General features: G+C 42.5%; 1 protein-coding gene across 1 annotated transcript; it reads left to right on the top strand.

The window, feature by feature from the left end:
* The first annotated feature begins 17,164 nt into the window (after positions 1-17,164).
* TOMM7 (translocase of outer mitochondrial membrane 7) lies at positions 17,165-25,011 on the top strand. The gene is made up of 3 exons (XM_068973369.1): positions 17,165-17,311; positions 20,554-20,602; positions 24,824-25,011. The coding sequence occupies exons 1-3, from the start codon at positions 17,209-17,211 to the stop codon at positions 24,837-24,839; spliced, it is 168 nt and encodes a 55-aa protein (XP_068829470.1). The 5' UTR covers positions 17,165-17,208; the 3' UTR covers positions 24,840-25,011.
* Positions 25,012-25,229: the final 218 nt, after the last annotated feature.

Below are 25,229 nucleotides of genomic sequence, written 5' to 3'. Positions count from 1 at the left end.
ACCCATTTAGCCTCTCCTGCTATTCATCCTGTGTCTTCTTTCTCCTCTCATTCCCAAAGGGGTAGCCTTCCAGTAGGGGCAGCAGCATCACAGACGCTCTGTCGAGAGCAGAGTCAGTCTACGTTTTTTCATTACTGATCTGCATGCCCTTAACGAGCTTGCACTCTGCTAGACGGAACGCGAGGTGCCCAGGGGGCTTTACGCTTTGGTTGAGTCAGGTAAAGTTACTCAGATTCAAAAATTTAAACAGGCACCCGGGGAGAACGTTGAGTCTGCTTTTGTAGAAAGGCCCATCTTTCTGGTTTCCACTCCCTTCCCTTCTCTCCATGGGATCTGGTGTTCACATGTGGGGAGGTACTCTGGGTCCAGGAAGGGAGGCAGATGACAAGGACGGGTCTTCTGCATTTCAGCTGGCCCTGGACAGTGACTGCTGTAATGGAAGTGTTCCCAGCCGTGGGTCTTCTCCAGGGTTTGTTGTTGAAGACCTGGGACCTGGTCCCTCATGAGCACACTTGCCTGTGGCTTAGTCAAGCCTTGGGAATCTGCTCTGATCAGCTCCAGGGGGACCTGCCCTGGCTACCCTATCCAAACCCCCACTCTCTCTCCATTCTTTTTTTTTTTAAAGCCTGTTTTCTTTATAGGACATATCTATGTATCTATCCATCTTTCTCTTTCATTTGGCCTCCTCTACTGAAACTTAAATCCCTTTCAAGATGATTTACCCAGAGGTCTCCTGTCCGCTTCTCTACCTCTATTTCCATCTCCTTCTCTGTCACCACCCCCAAACCCACACCCATACTGATACCAATCTGTCTCGATTAGAAATATGGGTCTAAAATTTAACTTACTGGGTTCAGATTCTTGTTCTGTTATTTACTAGTTGGGGGCACCTGGACAAGTTACTTAGCCTGCCTATGCCTTGGTTTCTTTATTTATGAAAACGGGATAATAATAGCACCTATGGTGTAGGTTGTGATAAAGATAAAAATGAGTTACTATATGGAAAGGGTTTAGAAATGGGTCTGACATGTGGAAAGCATCACCTAAGTATTTGCTGCTTTATAAAAATTATTGACAGTGTTCTTTACCAGAATATAAAGTCCATGAAGGCAGAAGCTTTGTCTGTCTTTTTTACTGTTATGTATCCTTAGCCTTCAGCAACATATGACCCACAGCAGGCACTTCATAACTAACTGTTGGCTGAATGAATAAAGGACTGTCTGGAGAAACAAAAAAGAGAGCAACAAAATCGATTTAAAAAAATATCACCACCCTTTCACACTCCCTCGGGCTGCCCGAGTGGCACTAGTGGTAAAGAACCCGCCTTCCAATGAAGGAGACATAAGGGATGCGGGTTCAATCCCTGGGTCAGGAAGATCCCCTGGAGAAGGACGTGCAACCCACTCCAGCATTCTTGTTTGGAAAATTCCATGGACAGAGGACCGTGATGGGCTACAGTCCATAGGATCGCAGAGTCGGACACGGCTGAAGCAACTCAGACTTCACACTCCCTCTAGTAAAGGTTGATGTCCCTCTCAAGATGATTTCCTCCTCTTTAGAGTTCTCCTGTCCTTGAGGAGAAGCTTCCCAGGTGGCGCTAGCGGTAAAGAACTCGCCTGCCAATGAAGGAGACATCAGAGCTGCAGGTTTGAATCCCTGGGTTGGGGAGATCCCCTGGAGGAGGGCATGACAACGAGATTCTTGCCCGGAGGATCCGGTGGACAGAGGACCGTGGCGGGCTACAGTCCGCTGGGTCTCGTGCAGAGTCGAACACGAGGGAACTGACTTAGCGTGCACGTGTGTGCATCCTCTAGGAAGCTGAGAACTGGGTTTTAGTCTTCAATGACACTTTCTGTCTCCAGACTACCTTATCCCAGGGCCGCCAAGCTTTCTGGGTAACCTGGTCCTGGGAGAAATCTCCCCTCTTGATCCTCAGAGGTTCCTCTCTCCACAAAAGTTTGGCTCCCTTCTCACATTGACACTAACACTGTTCTTTCCTGATCAAAGTGGAGAGGCGGTACTCAGAGTATCACGTCTTGGGTGGTGTGTGTGTGTGTGTGTGTGTGTGTGTGCATGTGTTAGTAGGGGAAAGCAGATAATAAGCAGCTCTCACAGTTTCAGTTCAGTTCAGTCACTCAATCGTGTCCAACTCTTTGAGACCCCATGAACCGCAGCATGCCAGGCCTCCCTGTCCACCACCAACTCCCGGAGTCCACCTAAACCCATGTCCGTTGAGTCGGTGATGCCATCCAACCATCTCATCCTCTGTCATCCCCTTCTCCTCCTGCCCTCAATCTTTCCCAGCATCAGGGTCTTTTCCAATGAGTCAGCTCTTCACATCAGGTGGCCACATTATTGGAGTTTCAGCTTCAACATCAGTCCTTCCAATGAACACCCAGGACTGATCTCCTTTAGGATGGACTGGTTGGACCTTCTTGGAGTCCAAGGGACTCTCAAGAGTCTTCTCCAACACCATGGTTCAAAAGCCCCATTTTCCCACCATGCCTTTCTTCTTCCTAGGGCGATGGTATCTGTCTAGTTTCTGGCCTTACCTTGTCTGGCTGGCTTGAGAGAGAATTGGAGCCAGTTCTCCCCAGGACTCTGTGGCATTAACCACTTAGCTCTCCTGATGCCCTAGATCTGCATTACTAAGCCCCTGCTGCTGCTGCTGCTGAGTTGCTTCAGTCGTGTCCAACTCTGTGCGACCCCATAGACGGCAGCCCACCAGGCTCCCCCGACCCTGGGATTCTCCAGGCAAAAACACTGGAGTGGGTTGCCATTTCCTTCTCCAATGCATGAAAGTGAAAAGTGAAAGTGAAGTTGCTCAGTCCTGTCCGACTCTTCGCGACCCCATAGACTGCAGCCCACCAGGCTCCTCCATCCATGGGATTTTCCAGGCAAGAGTACTGGAGTGGGGTGCCATTGGTTCCCTCCATTCGTTGTGGGAGTTAGCACTGATGGAAATGAGCTTTGGTTAGTATAAGAGGCTCAGAATCCAATTGAATTTGGATTGTGATGAATTCTGCTCTCATCTTTCTGTCTTTTTTCTGCTGACTTTCCTCTCTCTGCCTTGGCAAGACACACCCCTTTGCAGGTCTGGGTTCAAGATGACTTGGCTACTTAGTTTTTAAACTAGGGGCTTGTAATCAGCCCACAGGTCATGAAAGTGAGCCCCATCTGTAGTAAGGGAGGGTCTGACCACTGTCTGGTCACACTTGTGTTAAGTGTTGGTGCCCTATCTTCTGGAGTGTTAAGGGTCACAATTCTGTTAAGGGGTGTCCTGGGGCACCAAAGATGAGTCACACAGGATAGTTCAGAATGGCTCAGCAAAGGCTTGTTGTGTGGGTGAGTTTTCTTTCACTGGAAAAACCACAGGCATCATACAAGCTCCCTCTGAGAGAGGCCTTCACCCCACAACAAAGAAAGGAATAGTTAAATCAACTTTTCCATCCATGTGATCCCAAGGGCATAGACTGGTTTGCAGATGTTGGCCTGCTGGAGAGCCTGTGTCCTAAGCTGGAGAGAGATCCCCTCTTCTCCTTGCCAGAGTTTTATATTATTATTTGATTAGTTCTTTTTAAGGCAGTGTGAGAGAGATTCTCTCTGGGAGACAGATACATAAAAGTTTCTGCCATTAAAAAAAACATTTTCTCTTCTGAGGGATTATGCATGCTTACAACTGTAAGAGATTTTTATTAAAGGACAGAGTTGTTTAATAAGATGTTACTTTTGCCAGCTTCTTAGCTCTCTGCTGAGGTCACTTATGTTTCAAAAGTCAGAGTGGTAGAGGATCCCTGCTCTCCATCAGAGCTCTGTCTTAGGAGGAGCAAAGAGAGGGTCTTCCATGATGGAGCTCTGTGGATGGGACCCGGCCTCTGCCTCCTAAGGAATACAGTGACTCAACCAAATTGCTGGGACTTCCCTGAAAGTCCAGCGGTCACGACTCTGCACTTTCACTGCAAGGGGAGTGGGTTTAATCCCTATTCAGAGAACTAAGATCTCACGTGCTGTGAGACAAAGCCAAAACAACAACAACAACAACAACATAAAACCAAAATTGCTGATTGTATTGACATCTGATTTCAACATTTGGTTTCCCACTTGGGGTCCTGAAACGGGAAAGTCTACTGTCTACCTCTCAGTAAAAATGTTACCCTGTAGCAGACATGCCTTAGAAGAGAGAGTTATTCAAGTGGTATCACAGAACCTTTTATATTTTTGTTCTTTCCCCTTATCCTATTTGTTAGAAGACAGGATCTTAGGACCTCTGGTGGCCTTGCACCCCCTGACCTGTAGTCTGTGTTAGAAAAGTAAGTAAAATCAGGGAAATAGACTAGAGAGAAATGGGGAAGGGGAGTTCTCTGTTAGATCATCAGGGGATGCCCTTCTGAGAGACTGTATTCCTGAAGAGACCTGACGGCAATGAGGGGCTGAGTCAAGGGAAGAACGTTCCAGGCAGGGGGCACTGTAGAACTCCTGGATCCTGGGGCATCGCCATTTACCTGGTGAATACCATCAGTGTGGGCCCAGTGACCAGCAGGCCATGAGGATTTGAGTAACCTGGTGTTGTTAATCTCCTGGGATAATGGGCACCTACTTTGAGCAAGCTGTGTGCAGCAAGGAACTTTGCACAAGAAGCCACGCATTTCCTTAGAAAAAAGGTGTTGAATCTTTCCCAGTTCTGCACCATAGAATGCTGAGGGGAAAATGTTTGGCTTGAAGAAATTTAAAGGTAGGTGTTGGCTACCTTGTCTTATTCTTGGAGAAATTCAACATGAAGTTCCCTTTCAGGGAAAACAAGAAACAAAAATAAAACCTGCACTCTGCTTTCCCAGCCCAGATGAACCAATGTGGCCTTTAGGTGCCATTCTGATTGGGTGAGGCCAACATTTTGAATATCCCCCTTGAGTGAAACCCCTTTAGAATGCCTGAGTTTTAACTAAAATTGCTCCTTGATGTGTCCAACAGGATGATTTACCTACAAAATGTACTAACGCCAGGTTGTCAGTCTGTTACGTGTGCATGTGTGCTCAGCTGTGTCTGACTCTGGCGACCCCATGGACTGTAGCCCACCAGGCTCCTCTGTCCGTGGGAGTTTCCAGGCATGAATACTGGAGTGGGATGCCATTTCCTACTCCAGGTTAGATGGGTTATTAAACTGTGCACTGAAGTGAGGCAGAATAGCTATTAAATGCAAATTTTTAAAATCATTATTGCTGTGTGGCACCCTTTCCGAAAGTCATTAGTGACTGTATTAGAAAACAGAGGGCTCAGAAAATAATTTTATTTTGAATCAAAAATAATATAGGGTAAGTTGCAGCTTTCTTTGACACTCAAACAGAGATTGTGTCTGCTATAAGTCCTTTTTTCTTTTTTTTCTTTATTGAAGTGTAGTTGATATACAGTTATTGTGTTAATTTCTGCTGTACAGCAAAGTGATTCAGTTATACCATTATATCATTCTTTTTAATATTCTTGTCTTTTAAAAATTAGTGAGTATATTTTCATTGAAATATAGTTCATTTACAATGTTGTTTAGTTTCAAGTGTACAACAAAGTGATTCAGCTTCATATATATATATATATATATACACATACTATTATATATAGCATTATATATAGTATTATATATATATTTATTCTTTTTCAGTTTCTTTTTCCCACATCAGTTCAGTTCAGTTCAGTCGCTCAGTTGTGTCCGACTCTTTGTGACCCCATGAATTGCAGCACGCCAGGCCTCCCTGTCCATCACCAACTCCCGGAGTTCACTCAGACTCACGTCCATCAAGTCAGTGATGCCATCCAGCCATCTCATCCTCTGTCGTCCCCTTCTCCTCCCGCCCCCAATCCCTCCCAGCATCAGAGTCTCTTCCAATGAGTCAACTCCTCGCATGAGGTGCCCAAAGTACTGGAGTTTCAGCTTTAGCATCATTCCTTCCAAAGAAATCCCAGGGCTGATCTCCTTCAGAATGGACTGGTTGGATCTCCTTGCAGTCCAAGGGACTCCCAAGAGCCTTCTCCAACACCACAGTTCAAACACATCAATTCTTTGGCACTCAGCCTTCTTCACAGTCCAACTCTCACATCCATACATGACCACAGGAAAACCCATAGCCTTGACTAGACGGACCCACATATGTTATTACAAAGTATCGAGTATAGCTCTCTGCGCTGTACTTTGTCTTTATCCACTCTTTATGTGATAGGTCATCTACTAACCCCAGGCTCCCACCCCATCGCTCCCCCATGCCTGCTCCCCCTTGGAAACCACAAATCTGTTCTTTATGTCTGTGGAGACAATTCCTGTTTCTGATTGTAGGTAGAGGATTCTGATATAGGTGATAGTCACACTTGCCAAGGCTTTTATTTTTACAGTGGATTCAACTTAAGTAAATAGTGTTCTATCTGTCATCCTGTCTAACCCTTTAGACACCTGAAAGGTAACCAAGGCAGGTCATCCCAGTGTTGCAGACGAGAGCCGAAACAGGAGGGTTTGAGTGAGCAGAAGACTAGGATGAGAACTGGGTGTTCCTGCTTCTTCAGCCCCTGACTTCCTGCTGGAGTCTTTATCATGGTTACATATGGTTTGGTACCTGGACCACTCTTAACCATGGAGTCGAAGACTGAGGACACCGGTAAGGACACATTAATTTTTAGGAATTTAAAGGAAATCTGTGAAATACTAGCCTTCAGAGAGGACACATTAAATATTAAGTTATTAATAAATATTTTTATTTATGAAAAGTATGACTATGCACCTGTAGAAAGGGAAGCTATTTATGTACTGATCTGGAATAACTGCTAATAAATATTGTTTTTTACAAAATTTTATTTGTTTCGTTTTGGCTGGGCTGGGTCTTTGTTGCTGCGTGGGTTTTTCTCTAGCTGCGGTGCACAGGCTTTTCACTGCAGTGGCTAATCTTGTAGTAGAGCTCGGGCACTAGAGCACTCAGGCCTCACTAGCTGCAGCTCCTGGGCTCCAGCGCATAGGCTCAAAAGTTGTGGCACAAGGGTTTCACTGCTCCAAGCATGTGGGATCTTCCTGGACCAGGGATGGAACCCATGTCTCGGGCACAGACACGTGGATTCTTCATCACTGAGCCACCAGGAAAGCCCAGGAAATATTCTTAATGTTTTTTATTTTGACATATGTTAAGACTTCCAAGAAGTTCCAGAAATCATACAGAGATTTTCTGTGGGCCAGGAAATCTCTCTTCACCTGTCTTCCCCCAGTAATAAGTACATATGACCTTGGTAAATTGATAGAACGGGGAAGTTGAGATTGGTAAAATGCCATTAATTCAAGTAAAGACTTTATTTGCATTTCTAAGAAATACTTTAAAATAAAAAAGGTGAGATAGTGTACAGTATGCATCTATTTGTGTATTTTTAAAGGGGGTGAGGGAATGTGTGAGTTTGTGTTTATTTGTTTCCATGTGCCTAGAATATCTCTGGAAGGATGTATACAAAACTAGACACATTGGGTTGCCTACAAGAAGAAGAACTGGGCGAGGAAGTGCAGTGCTGTGCTATGCTCAGTCTCTCAGTCGCATCTAACTCTTTGCGACCCCTTGGACTGTAGCCCGCCAGGCTCCTCTGTCCATGGGATTTCCCAGGCAAGAGTACTGGAGTGGGCTGCTGTTCCTCTCTCCAGAGCATCTTCCTGACCCAGGGATCTCTTGTGTCTCCTGCCTTGGCAGGTGGATTCTTTACCACTAAGCCACCTGGGAAGCCCAAAAAAGTGTGAAAGAAATAGAATTACACTCTTTAGTACCAATCCATCTATTTTTTAAAAAGATAATGAAAAATCTTTTTTATGTATTCATATAAAATATTCTCTAAATTACATTTTTAAGGTAAGTAATTCTGACTGTATCCCATTTGTAAAACAAGGGTGGGGAGGAGTGTGTGTCTTTGCTTGCATAAACACAGAGCTCTTTGGAAGAATATATAAGAAATCGGTAACATTGATCTGCTTCCAGGGATAAAAATGGGGAGCAGGGTACAGAAGCAGAGGGAGACCTTTCACCATATGCCCTTTGTACCTTTTTAAATTTACACTATGTGAATTTATTCCCTTTTCAACAAAATCAAGAAAACTGAAAAAAAAAAAAACCTTAAAAATAAAGTGCTTTCACCTTGTAAATTTTTTTTCTCTAAAATATTTAGCAGCTTTCCATCTAATCTTTGGCTAAAATCCAAGTTTCTTAACGTGACATTTAGGTTCTTTTTATAACTTGGTGTCAATTTCTTGCCTGGAGCTTTGTGTTCCACCTTAAACATTCCACTCTCTCTCCTCCTAATCCTGCCTTTTCTGACATTTCTTTATTCTAGTCTCCCTCATCTCCAGCCATCAGAAGTCAGCTCAGGCTCTCTTCTGTGACACACCCCCAAAGAATCCAGCCCTCTGTGACTTGGCTCTCATCCAGATGTCTATAACATTGTATTGTCTGCTCTACACATTGGGCCTTCACCCCACACCCTCTTGTCTTTCAAGGATATATGCATTGTCTTCCCAAATAAGATTCCCAAATCCTTGTGAGCAGGAGCTGAGAAGAACAATTTTTCTGAAACTCCCTCTTCCTGGAAGAAGCATACACTTGGTTGATGTCCCAGTGATACTTTGTGACTAATCTATTCTTTGTGGAAATTGTATTCCACATATATGCTTGCTTGATATACACATGAATCCCAACCTGTACCATGGCAATAAGAAATTATCTATCCACCCAAAACACCCTAGCAGAAAAAAAGAGGACAAAGTAAGAGTTAAAAGCTCAAGAAATCACATGGTGTCTGAATATTGATATATTTTTTAATGTACCATCTCTAGAAAACAAGATGCATGGTAAAATATTTTTTCCCCTTTCATTTTGGTGCGTATATGTAGCTGCATATTGGAAAACAGGCCCTGTTTTCCTGGTATCCATGGTGAATTAATTAGTTTTTCTGATAGATTATCAACCAGTTCTTGAGGTTCTTGTGTTGGGCAAACAGCAGAGTTGGATTCAAACCTTGGCAAATCTGTCTTCAGATCCTCGTGACTTCTAACTCTGAGTTCTTCTCTTTATAGCAATGGATATAGTTAGGTTCCTTCCATGGCACAGCATTGTATTCAGGTTCAATGGACACAAACAATAAACTACATTCCTTGAAGAGCGTACACTCTATCTCACGTTGCGTTAGTCTGTCCCTCGCCCAGTCTGTGGCTCTATATTTAGTAGGTGCAGCCAGTTCCTGGAAGGCTGTTGATACACTCATGAAATTAGAACTAGAAAAAAAAACTGACAGTGGTCGATCTTTGAAATAGAAACCATTAAGAACAAAGAGGCAAATAACAAACAATGAAAGAAATAGCTTATCTTTGCTTAAGTCTTTTAGTTAGGCCCCATATTTCAGGTGTGTTATCTCTTTAGAGTAACTGCTGCTAAGTCACTTCAGTCATGTCCGACTCTGTGCAACCCCATAGACGGCAGCCCACCAGGCTCCCCCGTCCCTGGGATTCTCCAGGCAAGAACACTGGAGTGGGTTGCCATTTCCTTCTCCAATGCATGAAAGGGAAAAGTCAAAGTGAAGTCGCTCAGTTGTGTCCAACCCTCAGCGACCCCATGGACTGCAGCCTATCAGACTCTTCCGTCCATGGGATTTTCCAGGCAAGAGTACTGGAGTGGGGTGCCATTGCCTTCTCCAAGAGTAACTGAGGTGGCTATTATTGTTATCGTCTTTTGCAGATGAGAACAGAAACTTAGAGAGGTTAAATAAATTGACACAGCTAAATAACAGAGCTCAGATCAAATGCAGAGCTTCTGCCCCTGAGTCCTTGTGTTTAATTTTGACATGATGTTATTGTTTTTCCGAAGACCAGTCACACGGACAAGTAACTTCTCAATATATTTGTCTTACTGTCTCTAACCAGATCACAGAGTCTCTAAGTGGAAGACTGCACTTCATTTTCTTATGGGCCTCCACACATAGTGATCCATATAGCACAAGGAACTGCCCATTATTAGCACTCGATACTCCAGAATGAATGAATGCATAAAAAATGGCTTACAGATGTGGATGAATGAAACAATGATGTTCAGATTCAAAATTCAACAATCGCATACCAAGCAGTGTGAGGGGTGCAAAGAACATGATGTTTTGGAGGACTGGAGATGATGTCCAGGAAGGACCAGGCACAGGGAGATGCCCAACACATGGTACTTTTATTAACACATCAGCATGATCTGCTTTAATTTTTCTTATACACAGCTCTATTAGGTAGCCTAACAGAGTTAGGCTCAGTGGTCTGCTCAGGCTGCCATAACACAACACCACAGACTGGGTGGCTTCCACAACAGAAGTGTGTTTTCTCGCCATTCTAGAGGCTCAGAGTCCTAGATCAAGGTGCAGGGAGGTGGCCGGTCCTTCCTGGACATCATCTCCTGTCCTCCAAAACGTCATGTTCTTCACACCCCTCGCACTGCTTGGTATGTGGTTGTTGAATTTTGCATCTGAACATCATTGTTTTGTTCACCCGCATTTCCAAGCCATTTGTGTGCATTCAGTCATTCTGGAGCACTGATAATGTGCACACTCACTGTGTCCTCAGGGGGCCTTTCCTCTGTGCGCCCACGGCCAGAGAGCTCTGCTGTCTCTCTCTCTTCTAAGGACTGGCCTTGTAAGATTAGGGTCCCACTCTTAACTCTTCACTTAATCTTAATTACCTTCTTAACAGCTCTTTTTCCAAACCCGTCCACAGGGAGCTGAGGCTTCAACGTTTGAATTTGGGGTGGCGTGGGGGCGGTAGGGCACAGAATTCAGCCCGTAACTAGCAGTTACTCCCGTTCCATTTTTCAGATGTGTAAACAGGCATCTGAAGGAGTCGTTCTTGTTCTTCTGTAAAGCCTGGCTGTGCTGCCAGAAATCTACACCACCCATATTTCTGTAGGTTTCTCTCCTCTTTGCTGCCTTAAAGAGCTTAACCATCTAATCCTCTCTAGAGCTGTTTTGTTTGTTTGTTTGTTTTTTCCCCAAGAGAACAATAATATCTTTTGTCTGGATGTTGCTGGTAAAATCCTGACAGTTGATTTTTTCCCCCTGAGCTTCTCACCTTCATGCCTTCACCTCTTTTCTGTTATTTTATAATTAACTGAGACCAGTTACTTATAAAGTAACTGATTAATTCCACTTTCCTGTACATTACAGAACAGGAACCATGGCATTGCCAGGCTTACAAACTTTGGAATAAAGCTGGGGACCGGAAGGTTGTTCAGCCCACAGCAAACTCTCGATGGGACTATCTTATTTTCCTACCAGAAACCAGAAAGCATGTTATTCTTTATCTGAGGTCTTGAATATCATAATAGCTCAATATTCTCTACTTGATGGTTTCTGCTGACTTGCGCCCTCTGCTGCTTCTTGTCTTCTATTCTCTCTGTTTTATCAGCTTTGGTCAGAGTTTTCTTTCTTTCTATCTTGAGTTCAAATCTCATTTAGAGAGGGTCTGATTGGTTCAGCCAGTCAGCATCCCTTTGGGTCACTGGCCAGCGTTTGGTCTAATTGTAAGTGTTGCTCCAGTACAATGTAAAAAGTTCTTTTATCTATCACAGCATGAGGAAAATATTTTTTTGCGTATATAGGACTTCTTTTCTTTTGTCCTGTGTTTACTTCTCTCCTATAAGGCAATGTAGCAACATGGTTAACATTCAAATTCTGGTAAGAGCATCTGGATTAAGACCCTACTCCCAGTACTTATCAGTTCTATGAAGCTGGGCAAATTTACTTCACTTCCCTGTGCCTCAGTTTCCTCCAAATGAGGTGGTTAATACAGTCCCCAGCTCACAGAATTGTGAGGATTCAAGTTAAGGCATGTGAACAACCACAGTGCATGCATTATAGTTAAGTGCTCAGTAAGTATTAATTATTTCTAACTTATATGCAGAGTACATCATGAGAAACTCTGGGCTGGAGGAAGCACAAGCTGGAATCAAGATTGTTGGGGGAAATATCAATAACCTCGGATATGCAGATGACACCACCCTTATGGCAGAAAGTGAAGAACTAAAGAGCCTCTTGATGAAAGTGAAAGGGGAGAGTGAAAAAGTTGGCTTAAAGATCAACATTCAGAAACTAAGATCATGGCATCCGGTCCCATCACTACATGGCAATATATGGGGAAACAGTGGAAACAGTGGCTGGCTTTGTTTTTCTGGGCTCCAAAATCACTGCAGATGGTGATTGCAGCCATGAAATTAGAAGACGTTTACTCCTTGGAAGGAAAGTTATGACCATCCTAGACAGCATATTCAAAAGCAGTGACATTACTTTGCCAACAAAGGTCTAGTCAAGGCTATGGTTTTTCCAGTGGTCATGTATGGATGTGAGAGTTGGACTATAAAGAAAGCTGAGCACCGAAGAATTGATGCTTTTGAAGTGTGGTGTTGGAGCAGACTCTTGAGGGTCCCTTGGACTGCAAAGAGATCCAACCAGTCCATCCTAAAGGAGATCAGTCCTGGGTGTTCATTGGAGGAACTGATGTTGAAGCTGAAACTCCAATACTTTGGCCACCTGATGGGAAGAGCTGACTCATTTGGAAAGACCCTGATACTGGGAAAGATTGAGAGCAGGAGGAGAAGGGGACGACAGAGGATGAGATGGTTGGATGGCATCACTGACTCGATGGACGTGGGTTTGGGTGGACTCTGGGAGTTGGTGATGGACAGGGAGGCCTGGCATGTTGCGGTTCATGGGGTCGCAAAGAGTCGGACATGACTGAGCAACTGAACTGAACTGAACTGAATGGATTGTCCACCAGGAGAGAAAATGTCCATTCTTTTGCCAATGATATCTCTAATCATAAATTTACAAATAAGCATTTTAGATACCTGTTCTATGGCTGACTAACATAATTAACCAAGGCTGTTAGTTCCCGATGAAATTGATTCAACAAGTCCACAAGTGGTGTATATACAGTAATTGAAGATGTGAGATTTATGAGGGTCTCTGCCTGTAGTCTATCTGGGGAAATAGTCATGTAAATAAATAATGATAAGTAACTTGAGAGTGGGGGCACCAGGAGGAAGTGTTTAGCTTGCGCTGAAAGTCAGGGGAATTACATACTGGAGAAAATATTTGAATATTCTTTAAGAAGAAATTGGGAGGGTGTTTCTGGCAGCGGTAAGAGCAATGATGAAAGATAATATGGTGCCTTCAAAGAACATGTAGGTTGTGTAATAACTCTTTAATCTTTTATCCTGAAGGCAATGGGGAGTCCTTAGAGGGTTTAATTTTGTTTTAAAATATACCTTTTTTTTTTGTAGAAGTCATATATGCTCATTATGAAAAACAAGCAACATATTACAGAGAAATACATGAAAGTAAAGATTTCCATTAATTTCCTCCCTCATCCCCTGAGATAATTACTATTACGAAGTGTTTGAGGTATATTTCTCTACATTTCTTTCTAGGCACATAGTAACAAGTGCATAGTGATTATTATTATAATAGAAGAATCTCTTGTGTGTACATTATATATATATATATATATATACTAATAATTTAGTACTGAAGTTTTGCAGCACTTCCAGCCATTACAATGTTACCTGAATCCCCATCCCTATCTGTAGGAATCACTGTGAATGTGAATCTATATACTTTAGACTTTGTGGAGACCAAGGAGTAAGACTGCTTACTTAGTAAGTTGCACAAATTAAAAACTGGGCAGGCATCTTGACCACCTCTTTCAACTCTGCCCTCCACATTCATTTGGCCAAAAAGACCTGTTGATTTTGCCTCAACAATTCAAATTTATTTCCTCTTTGCCTCTAAGCAGTGTAAAGTGTCCTCCATTTGTCTTTCCATCATGTTTTGTGTGTAACTTTATCATGAGACTTAGCACATTCACAGTATATTGGAATCATCTATTTACTCATCTTTTCCACCCAAGTATGAAGTTCTTAAAGGCAATGCCTTAAAGAAAAGGTCTTACATTTCTAGCGCCTAGCATATAGCTCCATGAATGTTGATGAAGGCAAATGACTATCGCATTGTTCAGTTTCACTGACAGAAATGCGCCCTTACTATGTATCAGGCATTTGGATAAAAGGTTGAGTTTCCTGACCTGTAAAAGGAGCCTATAATATATATAGTTTACTTCTTATAAGATTTAATAAAGTAAAGGATTCCCTTGGTGGTCTAGTGGTAAGACTCTGCTCCCAATGCAGGGGGCCTGAGTTTGATCTCTGGTCAGGGAACTAGATCCCATGTGTTGCACCTTAAAAAAAGGATCCTGTCTGTATGCAGCAACTATGGCATGGAACAACAGACTGGTTCCAAATTGGGAAAGGAGTAAGTCAAGGCTGTATATTGCCACCTTAGCTATTTAACTTACATGCAGAGTACATCATGCGAAATGCCAGGCTGGATGAAGCACAAGCTCTAATTAAGACTGCTGGGAGAAATATCAATAACCTCAGATATGCAGATGATACCACCCTTATGGCAGAAAGTGAAGAAGAACTAAAGAGATTCTGAAAAAGTTGGCTTAAAACTCAACATTCAAAAAACTGAGATCATGGCATCCGGTCCCATCACTTCATGGCAAACAGATGGAGAAACAATGGAAATAGTGACAGCCTTTATTTTCTTGGGCTCCAAAATCACTTCACATGGTGACTGCAGCCATGAAATTAAAAGATGCTTGCTCCTTGGAAGAAAAGTTATGACCAACATAGACAGCATATTAAAAAGCAGAGACATTACTTTGCCAACAAAGGTCCATCTAGTCAAAGCTATGGTTTTTCCAGTAGTCATGCATGGATGTGAGAGTTGGACTATAAAGAAAGCTGAGTGCTGAAGAATTGATGCTTTTGAACCGTGGTGTTGGAGAAGACTCTTGAGAGTCCCTTGGACTGCAAGATCTAACCTGTCCATCCTAAAGGAAATCAGTCCTGAATATTCATTGGGAGGACTGAGGCTGAAGCTGAAACTCCAATACTTTGGCCACCTGATACGAAGAACTGACTCACTGGAAAAGACCCTGATGCTGGGAAAGATTGAAGGTAGGAGAAGGAGATGACAGAGGATGAGATGGTTGGATGGTATCACCTACTCGATGGACAGGAGTTTGAGCAAGCTCTGGGAGTTGGTGATAGACAAGAAAGTCTGACATGCTGCAGTCCACGGGGTCGTAAAGAGTCAGACACGACTGAGTGACTGAACTGAACTGAGCTGAATGCAGCAACTAAGACTTGGCACAGCCAAATAATAAAATAAATATTAACAAAAATGTAGTAAAATAAGCTTTAATGTTTTAAATTCTTTTAAAGATTAAGACTAATTTTGTATTTAAAACACTTAACACAGACAGAATAGACTGGTTCACGATAATGAGCTAGGCACAGGAATGTCCACAAAGCCAGGGGGAAATTTTAGAGGAGCCATGAGCACCTTATGAATTTTAAAGAGTGACCATTTCTAACCACTTCTGGTTTGGAACTTCTTGTTTTAAACAAATTTTCACTCAAATAAACTCTTTTTTTAAAAAAGAGAATTTAAAAGAAAATATAATGTATCTTGAAGGTGAGTCAAGAAAGTCACCAAGGTCAAAGACATAAAAATCTCTTACAGCCTTGAGTGAGTGAGTGAGTGAAGTTGCTCAGTCGTGTCTGACTCTTTGTGACCCCATGGACTGTAGCCTACCAGGCTTCTCCGTCCATGGGATTCTCCAGGCAAGAATACTGGAGTGGGTTACCATCCCGACCCAGGGATTGAACCCAGGTCTCCCATGTTGGAGGCAGACGCTTTAACCTCTGAGCCACCAGGGAAGCAATTTCTGGCCTTCCCTGACAAGCTAGAGGAGTAGGATGGGGTAGGAGGTGGGAAGGAGGTTCAAGAGGAAGGGGGCATATGTATACCTGTTGCTGATTCCTGTTGATGCATGGCAGAAACCAACATAATATTGTAAAATAATTATCCTTCAATTAAAAATAAATAAATACAGAAAAAAAAAAAGTTCAAACCTTGGGGTAAAAGCCCAAATGCGAACTGCAGATGGGCAGTTACTGAATCAGAAGTTGGGAACTTCAAAGCTAAGCCAAGGCCAGGCCCCACTCCCAATTAATCATAATTGGTAGGAGTTGGCCCCCAAGAGTGAGCCTTTTAATCTCCTCATTGATTTTATTGTGCAGCCAAGGGTGAGGATCACTGCAACTCTAAACGAACGGGGGCAAGAGGGGTGCTGACTACAATGAAATTCGCCAACTTCTCTGAAAACGTCCTGATTTTCATGCAACTTTCCCAAACTTTAAGATGCTGACAAGTAATTTACAATTTAAAAATAACCAAATACTTTGGGAGTCAAAGAAGACATGGATAGACGCTCTGTGGGGTGTCAGTTTGTGATCTTCCTTGCAGATCAACCTTCAGTTTGAAGAAACAAACTGATAAAGTTCAGTTCAGTCGCTCAGTCCTGTCCGACTCTTTGCGACCCCATGAATCGCAGCACGCCAGGCCTCCCTGTCCATCACCAACTCCCGGAGTTCACTCAGACTCACGTCCATCGAGTCAGTGATGCCATCCAGCCATCTCATCCTCTGTCGTCCCCTCTCCTCCTGCCCCCAATCCCTCCCAGCATCAGAGTCTTTTCCAATGAGTCAACTCTTCGCATGAGGTGGCCAAAGTACTGGAGCTTCAGCTTTAGCATCATTCCCTCCAAAGAAATCCCTGGGCTGATAAAGAGGGAAGTTAAATAACTTGTCCAAGAATATACGGCAAGTGAGAATAAAAGTTGGGACTAATATTCAGTCCTTAACGTTCCTTCTCTGTTAGATAAAAAAACACTTGGAGATAAACTTTAAAAAGTGGGTGCGGCTGTAGGAAGAGAAAGGACGTTGAGGGCTGAAGAAATCTCCTGAACATTGCCCCAGGCATCCAGCAGTCAAGGAAACCTGGCGATTCCTAAATAGTGCAAAGGGAATTTGGACCTCCTAACGAAGAGAATTAGCAGCAGCAGCAACAACGAAGAGAATCAACAACGCATGCGCTTTCCACAGGCGGGGCCGCGGAGGGGCGAGGCAGGATAAGGAGGATGAATTGCGACCTTCGTTTGGCGACGCTCACGACTCCTGCCGTAAAGGCCGGTGTGGCGCGTGCGCGTCTCCTTTCGTGCAGATTCCTGACGCTGTTTGCTGCTGTTGTCTCGCGGGTGTCGGCAGCGCTGTTACAATGGTGAAGCTGAGCAAAGAGGCCAAGCAGAGGCTGCAACAACTTTTCAAGGGAGGACAATTTGCCATCCGATGGGGTTTTATTCCTCTCGTGATTTACCTGGGTCAGTGGGAGAAGAACCTGGTAGGAGACGGGAGGGAAGAGGGTGCGGATGCTGAGACTCCATTTTGGCCTGAGGCGTGAGGGAGAAACGCGACCACGCCGAGCGCGTCTTTCGAGGCTCTCTGGTCAAGCGTGGTCCGTCTAAGCTGAGTTCGCGTTCTTGTTCTATCCTCCCCCCCACCCCCCCCCTTTTTTTTCTTTCTGGTTTTTAACAAGTCACGTAATATTTCCCGTGCAGTTACTACATCTGTAAGCAAGAGGTGACCTACTTTTCAGGATTTGGGGGACCTGAAAAGTCCTGATGTGCGTGGACCTGAGGGCCTGATGTGTGTGAAAGTGATTAATTCACATTTGGACACTAGGTGTGTTTTCGGGAAGGTTATTGTCACCTTTCCAGGTGGGCCTAAGTGGAAAGAGGTTCTAAGCCTCGTGGGTATGCCACTGCCTTGAGGCATGATTATGACAATGATTGTTGGATGCTTCTGCATTCTCACGTGCAGGTAAAGGTTTTACGCGCGGGGAAACCGAGGCATAGAACAGTTTTGTTCTTCGCTGAAGGCCACACAGCTGTCAAATGGGGGAGCTATGAACTCAAGCAGTGGCCCATCAAGGCCCATACTCTTAACCACCATGCTGTATTGCAGAAATTTGAAAGTGGTAAGGCCCATATTTTTGCCTAGGGCCGCACATTGACTTTACACCGTTTCTCGCCTGGGGTAGTTTTGTATTTTTAAACTGATTGCCCGGTTCAGGCAGTAGGACGGAGTGGATAGCTTTCCGCCTTTGTCAGTTTGAGCGTAGAGTTTGACATTTTGAAAAACTCCGGTTCACATTTCACAATCCTATGATTTTTAACTAGATGCTGCTGCTTGTTTTTGGTTTTATGTTTTTTAGGTGTCACGTCTTTTGTAAGACGCAGTACATTCACTCAGCCTTGACGGAGCGTTTGATTATGCTGGATATTCCGTAGGCAGTTGCGGCTCCCATTTCCCCATGACTTGCAAGCCAACTAATAACCTGGAGATACTTCAGAATGCAGGGCTTTAAAAGACCCTTTTCCTCCCTTATTTTGAACGCATTTTTGGGGGGGAGGGGGCGCGGGGTTTGGCTGCACCGTGGTCCTGTGCACTCCCTGCAGTGGGAGAGCGGATTCTTAACCGCTTCCCGGACTACCCGCGAAGTCCCTAGGACACAGTTTTTGAAAACGAGTTACCTATTTGGCTGTGCCAGTTCTCAGTCGTAGCTTGTAGGATCTAGTTCCTTGACCAGGGATGGATCCCTGGCCCCCTGCTTTGGGAGCAGAGAGTCTTAGCCACTGGACCAGGGAAGTACTGCATTTTTAAAAGAAGCGTTAGTTCCCCAGATTTTAGTAACTTTGTGTAGGTATTGAAAATTAGAGCAAGTAATTAGCCTGCTCTTACAGGCTGTTATTCCCTTCTTTCTCCCAAACTGTCCTCTTCCCCAGCCTTCACTTATCTGTAGAAGGGCCCAGTTTTGCTAGGCAGACACTGGGAGGAGCTGTCCTTCTAGCTAAGGAAGGAAGTTAAGGGGTCTTTGATTCTTCCCCTTCTTTGTTCTGTGTCCTATTTCCATTGTGTATGTCGGGTCCCATTTTAGTCTTCACCTGCTTTCTTTGTCCATGTGGAGTCTTTGCTCTTCTATAAGTCTTTTTCAGGCACCTTTTCTCCTCTCCTTTTTGAAATTCCTTTTATGTTGCCAGAAAGCTGCAGCTGGTGGTTAAAATCTGTATAAGGAGGGTTTTGGTCTGAAGAGTAGATAATGCTTTTTCTTTTCCACTCTAGAATTATTTTCCTTTTTGTGCAACTGGCTATTTTCTTTTTACTAGGATTACCAGTAATCCTGCAGTTTAGTGCTGGTACCCTTGTGTCTAGCTCAGGTGGAGACTGATGTTAAGGTTATCTTTTTATCTTTCCTTGTTAACCACTGTTTTTTCCTCATACTGTATCTAAGCTTAATTTTCTGTCTGACCTAGTTCCCACGCTTTACTTCTCCACCTCAGCTCTCAGTAAAGTTTTGCAAGTGCATATTGAATTTCTTGTGTAGTTTAGTTTCAAACATAACCTTTTAGGGCTTCTTAAAGTACTGTGGGAATATAGTGCTATAAAATAGGACAGTGACCTGATAAAGCATCTGTTTGGACATTTACCAACAAAAAGATTTTAGTGAGTTACCTGTTGGAAGACAATTCTCCATAGTGTCTTGAATTTCTATAAATCTTGTGAGCAGAGGCAGTGACCACTCTTTGTTCATGTTTTTAAGGATGTTTGTAGGGTGGACAGCTTTGGAAAATAGTACCAGTGTAAAGGGGAGGCATGCTGTCCCTGCCCATTATAAAAGATTCTGGTTCCCCAAACACAGGGTCAGGGATCATCTTTAAATGCTGATTAGTCTGATTACAGCTATTGCTAGTAATAAGAGCATTGATTTAATTAACAATAGCTTGAAGGTTTTTTTCCCTCTATCACCAGCGTTTGGTTGCTTCGTAAAGAGAGGTTCATGGGGATAAAATAAGATATCTTCAATTTTTTTCTTTAAAAAAGTATAATTTTTTACAGAAATAGACTCACAGACTCACAGAACAACCTCGTGCGGGGTGGGGAAGAATGAGGGGAATGGATAGTTAGGGAGTTTGGGATGAACAGGTATACACTGCTGTATTTAAAATGGATAACCTACTGTACAGCACAGGGAACTCTGCTCAATGTTATGTGGAAGCCTGGATGGGAGGGAGTTTGGGGGAGAATGGATACATGGATATGCATGGCTGAGTCCCTGTACTCTCCATCTGAAACCAGCACAGCATTGTTAATCAACACAGCATTTTTAATCAGCTATATTCCAATAGAAAATAAGTAAGTTGCTTTTTTTTAATATGCTTTAAAAAAAAGTCTTAGTACTCTTTGTAGTTCTTCATTCAGTTTCATTTGGTAGTTTGTCTTTTTTGTGGATAATGACTAAGAATGAAAGACAGTGTATGCTAAGGGCTACTATTGTAGGAATAAGGTAGTTTGTCTTCCCTACTGATTAGTTCTGCACATGATCACATACTCTAGTGAAGATTCAAAACTATTCTGTTGCACAGGTAAATCTAGGTAATTCTGGTAGATGTGGATGTCATTCTGGCTACCAAATACTGATTTAGAAAGAAAACATTGTAAATTTTTTGTCTGCTAGAGTTTTAATTGGTCTTTATTCTCTTTCTTCCCTCTCCCTTTCCTCCAGGATTTAAGAGGGGTGCAGATCCTGGAATGCCTGAACCAACTGTTTTGAGGTACTGCTCTTACAAATACGCATTGCAGGGCAAATGTTCATATATAAGTACTAAATCATGGCAAGCAGAAGAGAAGTAGTGCTAGGTATTGTAATGGAGCTTTATCAGTCAGGTATAGTTTTGGACTGTTGGAAAATTGCAGCAATTTGCAGACCAGTCTAACTTTCATTATTGGGTAGCTGCTTTCTCTCGTCTTCCTAATTTCTGTTTACTGTGCTGTGTTATAATCATAGTGAAGCATGTTTTAAAAGGAAAAGAACTAACGTATCCTGCCACTTTAAAAGCTGAACTGTTCTTAATTCCCATATTCCTGTCTTATCCTTATTAAGATATGTGAAACTTTCTGTATCATTCTAACAACAGTACAGATAATTTTTTTTTCACCCCAAATTAGAACTGCTGCTACTGCTGCTAAGTCGCTTCAGTCGTATCTGACTTTGTGCAACCCCGTAGATGGCAGCCCACCAGGCTCCCCCGTCCCTGGGATTCTCCAGGCAAGAAAACTGGAGTGGGTTGCCACTTCCTTCTCCAATGCATGAAAGTGAAAAGTGAAAGTGAAGTCGCTCAGTCGTGTCTGACTCTTCGCGACCCCATGGACTGCAGCCCACCAGGCTCCTCCATCCGTGGGATTTTCCAGGCAAGAGTACTGGAGTGGGGTGCCATTGCCTTCTCCGAATTAGAATTGATAGCGTATGTATTTTCCAGTTGTTGATCACTTAGGTTTTTCAGGGTTTTTTTAGTGTTTTAATTAACAATGTAATAAACATTTTTATGTGCATAGGTTTTATAGGTTTAGATTTATTTCCTTGTGATAAATTCTCATGGGATTAATAAGTCAGTGTACGGACATTTTGGAGAAGGCAATGGCACCCCACTCCAGTACTCTTGCCTGGAAAATCCAATGGATGGAGGAGCCTGGTGGGCTGCAGTCCATGGGGTCGCGAAGAGTCAGACACGACTGAGCGACTTCACTTTCACTTTTCACTTTCATGCATTGGAGAAGGAAATGGCAACCCACTCCAGTGTTCTTGCCTGGAGAATCCCAGGGACGGTGGAACCTGGTGGGCTGCTGTCTGTGGGGTCACACAAAGTCAGATACGACTGAAGCGACTTAGCAGCAGCAGCAGTAGCAGTACGGACATTTGTGGCTCTGAAAATGCATTCCTTTCAAATTTCCTTTCTCCAAAACAACCCTGATGGTGTTGGATAAACACTGGTGAAAACTTCCACGTACACACACACAGCTACACGGAGTATATGTATACATATACTCACATGCACGTGTGTGTACATACTTGTGAAAACCGTATGTATGCGTGTGTGTGTGTGTGTGTGTGGCAGAATCTGGAACAGGAAGAATTACTTTGTAGAAAGGACTGGTACTCATAGCACTGGGATGAGTAGTGCCCGTGCACAGGTGCTGTGGAATTCCACCTTGACCTGTCTTCCAGACATTTCTTGTGGATCGTCCTAACAGACTTTTTACTGCTATTCTAGATCTGTTTCTTCACACTCCTAATCTAAGCTACTATTTTCTAGAATGGGAAGAATAATAATGGTCATATTACTAACAGTCATTTGTAGTGTGTCAGCCACTGTGTTAAGTGCTTTATATACAGCATCACTAATTGTTACTTCAGTCCTTCAGAGCTGATCATACAGTCTGTGGGTGGTGATGTATGTCTGTCTCGAAGGCCTGTACACTTTCCACTGGGTCATGTGGCCTCCCACAGGTAATATGATCTGCTGCTTAGCACAGTGCGATCTGATATGAATTTCCTCCACCTTCTCTGCCTTGCCAGTCTCTCCTTTTCTCAAAGCAAGGTTTTTTTCTTCAGGGTACTGCCAAACGTGCCGTCCACATGTCCATTTATGCTGTTACTCTTTACTGATAAAATTCTTCAAGGAATGGTCTTCACTCCCTGCTTCCTTTCTTCACTTCCCTCTCTTTTCTTAATCTTTTGTGGTACAGCCCCTTAAAACTGCTTTCAGAGGTCCCCATCAGGCTTTTTTTTTTTTAGTTTTTACTCTTTGAACTATCAGTTTTCTTTTTTGTAAAATGGGGACTCAGGTAATGTGTCTGCTACTGAGTAGCTGATTGACCTTAGACCAGTTATTTCCTAAGGGAAACAGTACCTTAGGAAATACTATCAGAGATGGAACTACCTGGTCAAGCTGTGTGAACATTTTTCAAGGACTGAAAATTATCAAATACTTCTTTCCAAGAGGCTATTAACCTAAGATGAAGTTTCGTCTTTTAGAAGTTTATAATATCTGATTTATAAGATTGTCCTGAGAATTGAATAAGATTATTGTATGTAAAGTATTAACAGTGCTTGACACATAATGTATGAGCAATAAACTTAATAATTTTTAGCCTTTCTCTGTCTTCTCCTTCACCCCACTTTTCTCCTGTGGAAATTAGGCTCTAGCCACATGATACTGTGTGTGAATCTCAGAATAAACTGTATTTTTTAATGCCTTTGTCTGTATGCTTGTTCTCCATCTGCCTGAAATGCTTCTTCCCTTAGTTTCCACTAGATGAAAACCTACCTTTCGAAAAGCTCAATCTCAAATTTATCACCTCTTCCTTAAATCTTTTCCACCTTCTCCTAGCAGAAACTGCTCCATTTTTTGTGTTTTGCATCTCATTCTCTGCTTTGTATTATGCTTGTGCTTGTTTTCATTCGTTTTGTCCTGTGAGTACCTGAAGTAGCTGCCAGATACTTGGGGAACACTTTGAAAGTGCTGAATTAACTTAATTAAAGGATCCTAACTTCTTTGTGGTGTTGGGACAGGAATTGATATAGCATTTCGTCTTGTACAGTTTTTAGACTGGACCTGCATGCTGGGAAACAGTATTTTGTGCCCCAGGTGATACAGAACCCAGAAGTGGGGATAGATCTGCCCTTCTGTAGTACTGGCTTCAGATATCTCACCAGGAGTTGGCCCTTCAAAGTGAGGCAGCCACCCCCCACCCCCCCCGCCCGCTTTTTCATGTCTTTATCGTCATCTGAGTGCCCCTCTCCTTTCTGGTGGTGATGATCATTCTTTTCTGTCATTAGGGACATTTTCTGATTTCTTTCCAGGGGTATTTGTGATTTAGGAAGGAAATGAGTGCTGAAAAGGGTTATCCTGTTACAGAATTTCATATACGATGCTGCTTATACTGGGAAGACTGACTAAAGAGGTCTTCCTGGGTTGCCTAGTCTGAAAGGAATAGAGTTGTATTTGTCAGGGTTTTCAGTTATGTAAATGTTTTATTAATGTAAAACTCAGGAATATAAAGTTTATTGTTTATATATAAATTTATTTATATAGTACTTATGAAAATAATGTAGTTCAAGATTTACTGGTGTATTTTCCTTGTTAAGTTGTTGGATTCCTTGGGATTAGGTCCCCATTCATCGATATCCATCCTCTTTCACACAGGATAGTTCTGTGTATTAGGTTGTTTGATATGAATACCTTATTCGAAATGCAATATTTAGTGAATAAGGGGCAATATCTTAGTAAAACATTATTTAGGCAAAATACATGAATATTAACTAACTGGGAGAATGATTGTTCCCATTATCTGTACAAGGCCAAGGAAGATTTTCTTTTCTGTTTATTTTAGTTGCTCAGTGCCAATGAGGAAGAGACCTTGATAAATGAATATTTTGTTTTCATATCTTAACTGTATGCAAATATACTTGGGATTTAATGGGAGATTTTAATACACCTTTGAAAATTGAAAATAAATGCGTGTTGGTTTGCTTTATACACACAAGGAAAATACTTTATAAATACAAACTTAACAGAATGCTTATATTGTCATTTTGTAATGCAATTTTATTTAAGTTGACTTACTACTAGAAACTACATTTTTAATCAACAGGGCTTAGAAATAAAACACATCTTGTCTCCTTTCTGTATCTAACAAGGATATACCTTTATTTTCTGGTTGCATCAATCCTTCATGTCACTCTTTTGATTGACCTCAATTTATGTTTTCCTTTTTGTTTATAATAGGTAACTACAATTAAAAGTAATAAAATTGTATTTCTTTAAATAGGTCTCTGCTTTTTTTACTCAGTGAGATTGATTCTTCTGCTAATTCTGAATTTGATGGTTGAGTAAACATGAACATAAATGTATAAAATCTTCTAGTTCTTAAGCTGTGTTTGAGAAGCTTTACTTTGGGGTTTAATTTATTTTTCCTCTTCACAAACATTTTAGCTTACTTTGGGGATAAAGGACTGTTTGGTCATCTGGTTTTGGAAGCAGTCAATGCAGAGGAACAACATGGAAGGTGTGCTCTCTGGCTGGGATAAGAGATGGGACATCGTTCAGACGGTCACCAGTTGGATGGCACAGGGCTCTTACTTCTCAGATGCGTCTGTGGCAGAGTGGAACCTCTACTGACTTATTTATGATAGACTGTATTAAAATAAATGTTTTTAACAATGTTATGTCTTGAGTCCTTTTTGAATTGAACCTAATAGGACTGTCAGGTAAAAATTTAGCCATTTGGTACTTTTTCAAAACAGAGATCTATGTGTCTAGATGATACTTTGAAAAAGAAGAACATTTCCAAGTTAATTCATGTCTGTTCACTTAACAAATGGATTCTAGTTTCCCTTTG

Source organism: Capricornis sumatraensis, chromosome 5 (assembly GCF_032405125.1).
Source record: "Capricornis sumatraensis isolate serow.1 chromosome 5, serow.2, whole genome shotgun sequence".
NCBI lineage: Eukaryota > Metazoa > Chordata > Mammalia > Artiodactyla > Bovidae > Capricornis > Capricornis sumatraensis.
Note: the sequence above shows the minus strand (reverse complement) of the source record. Positions and strands in the feature narration are given on the sequence as shown.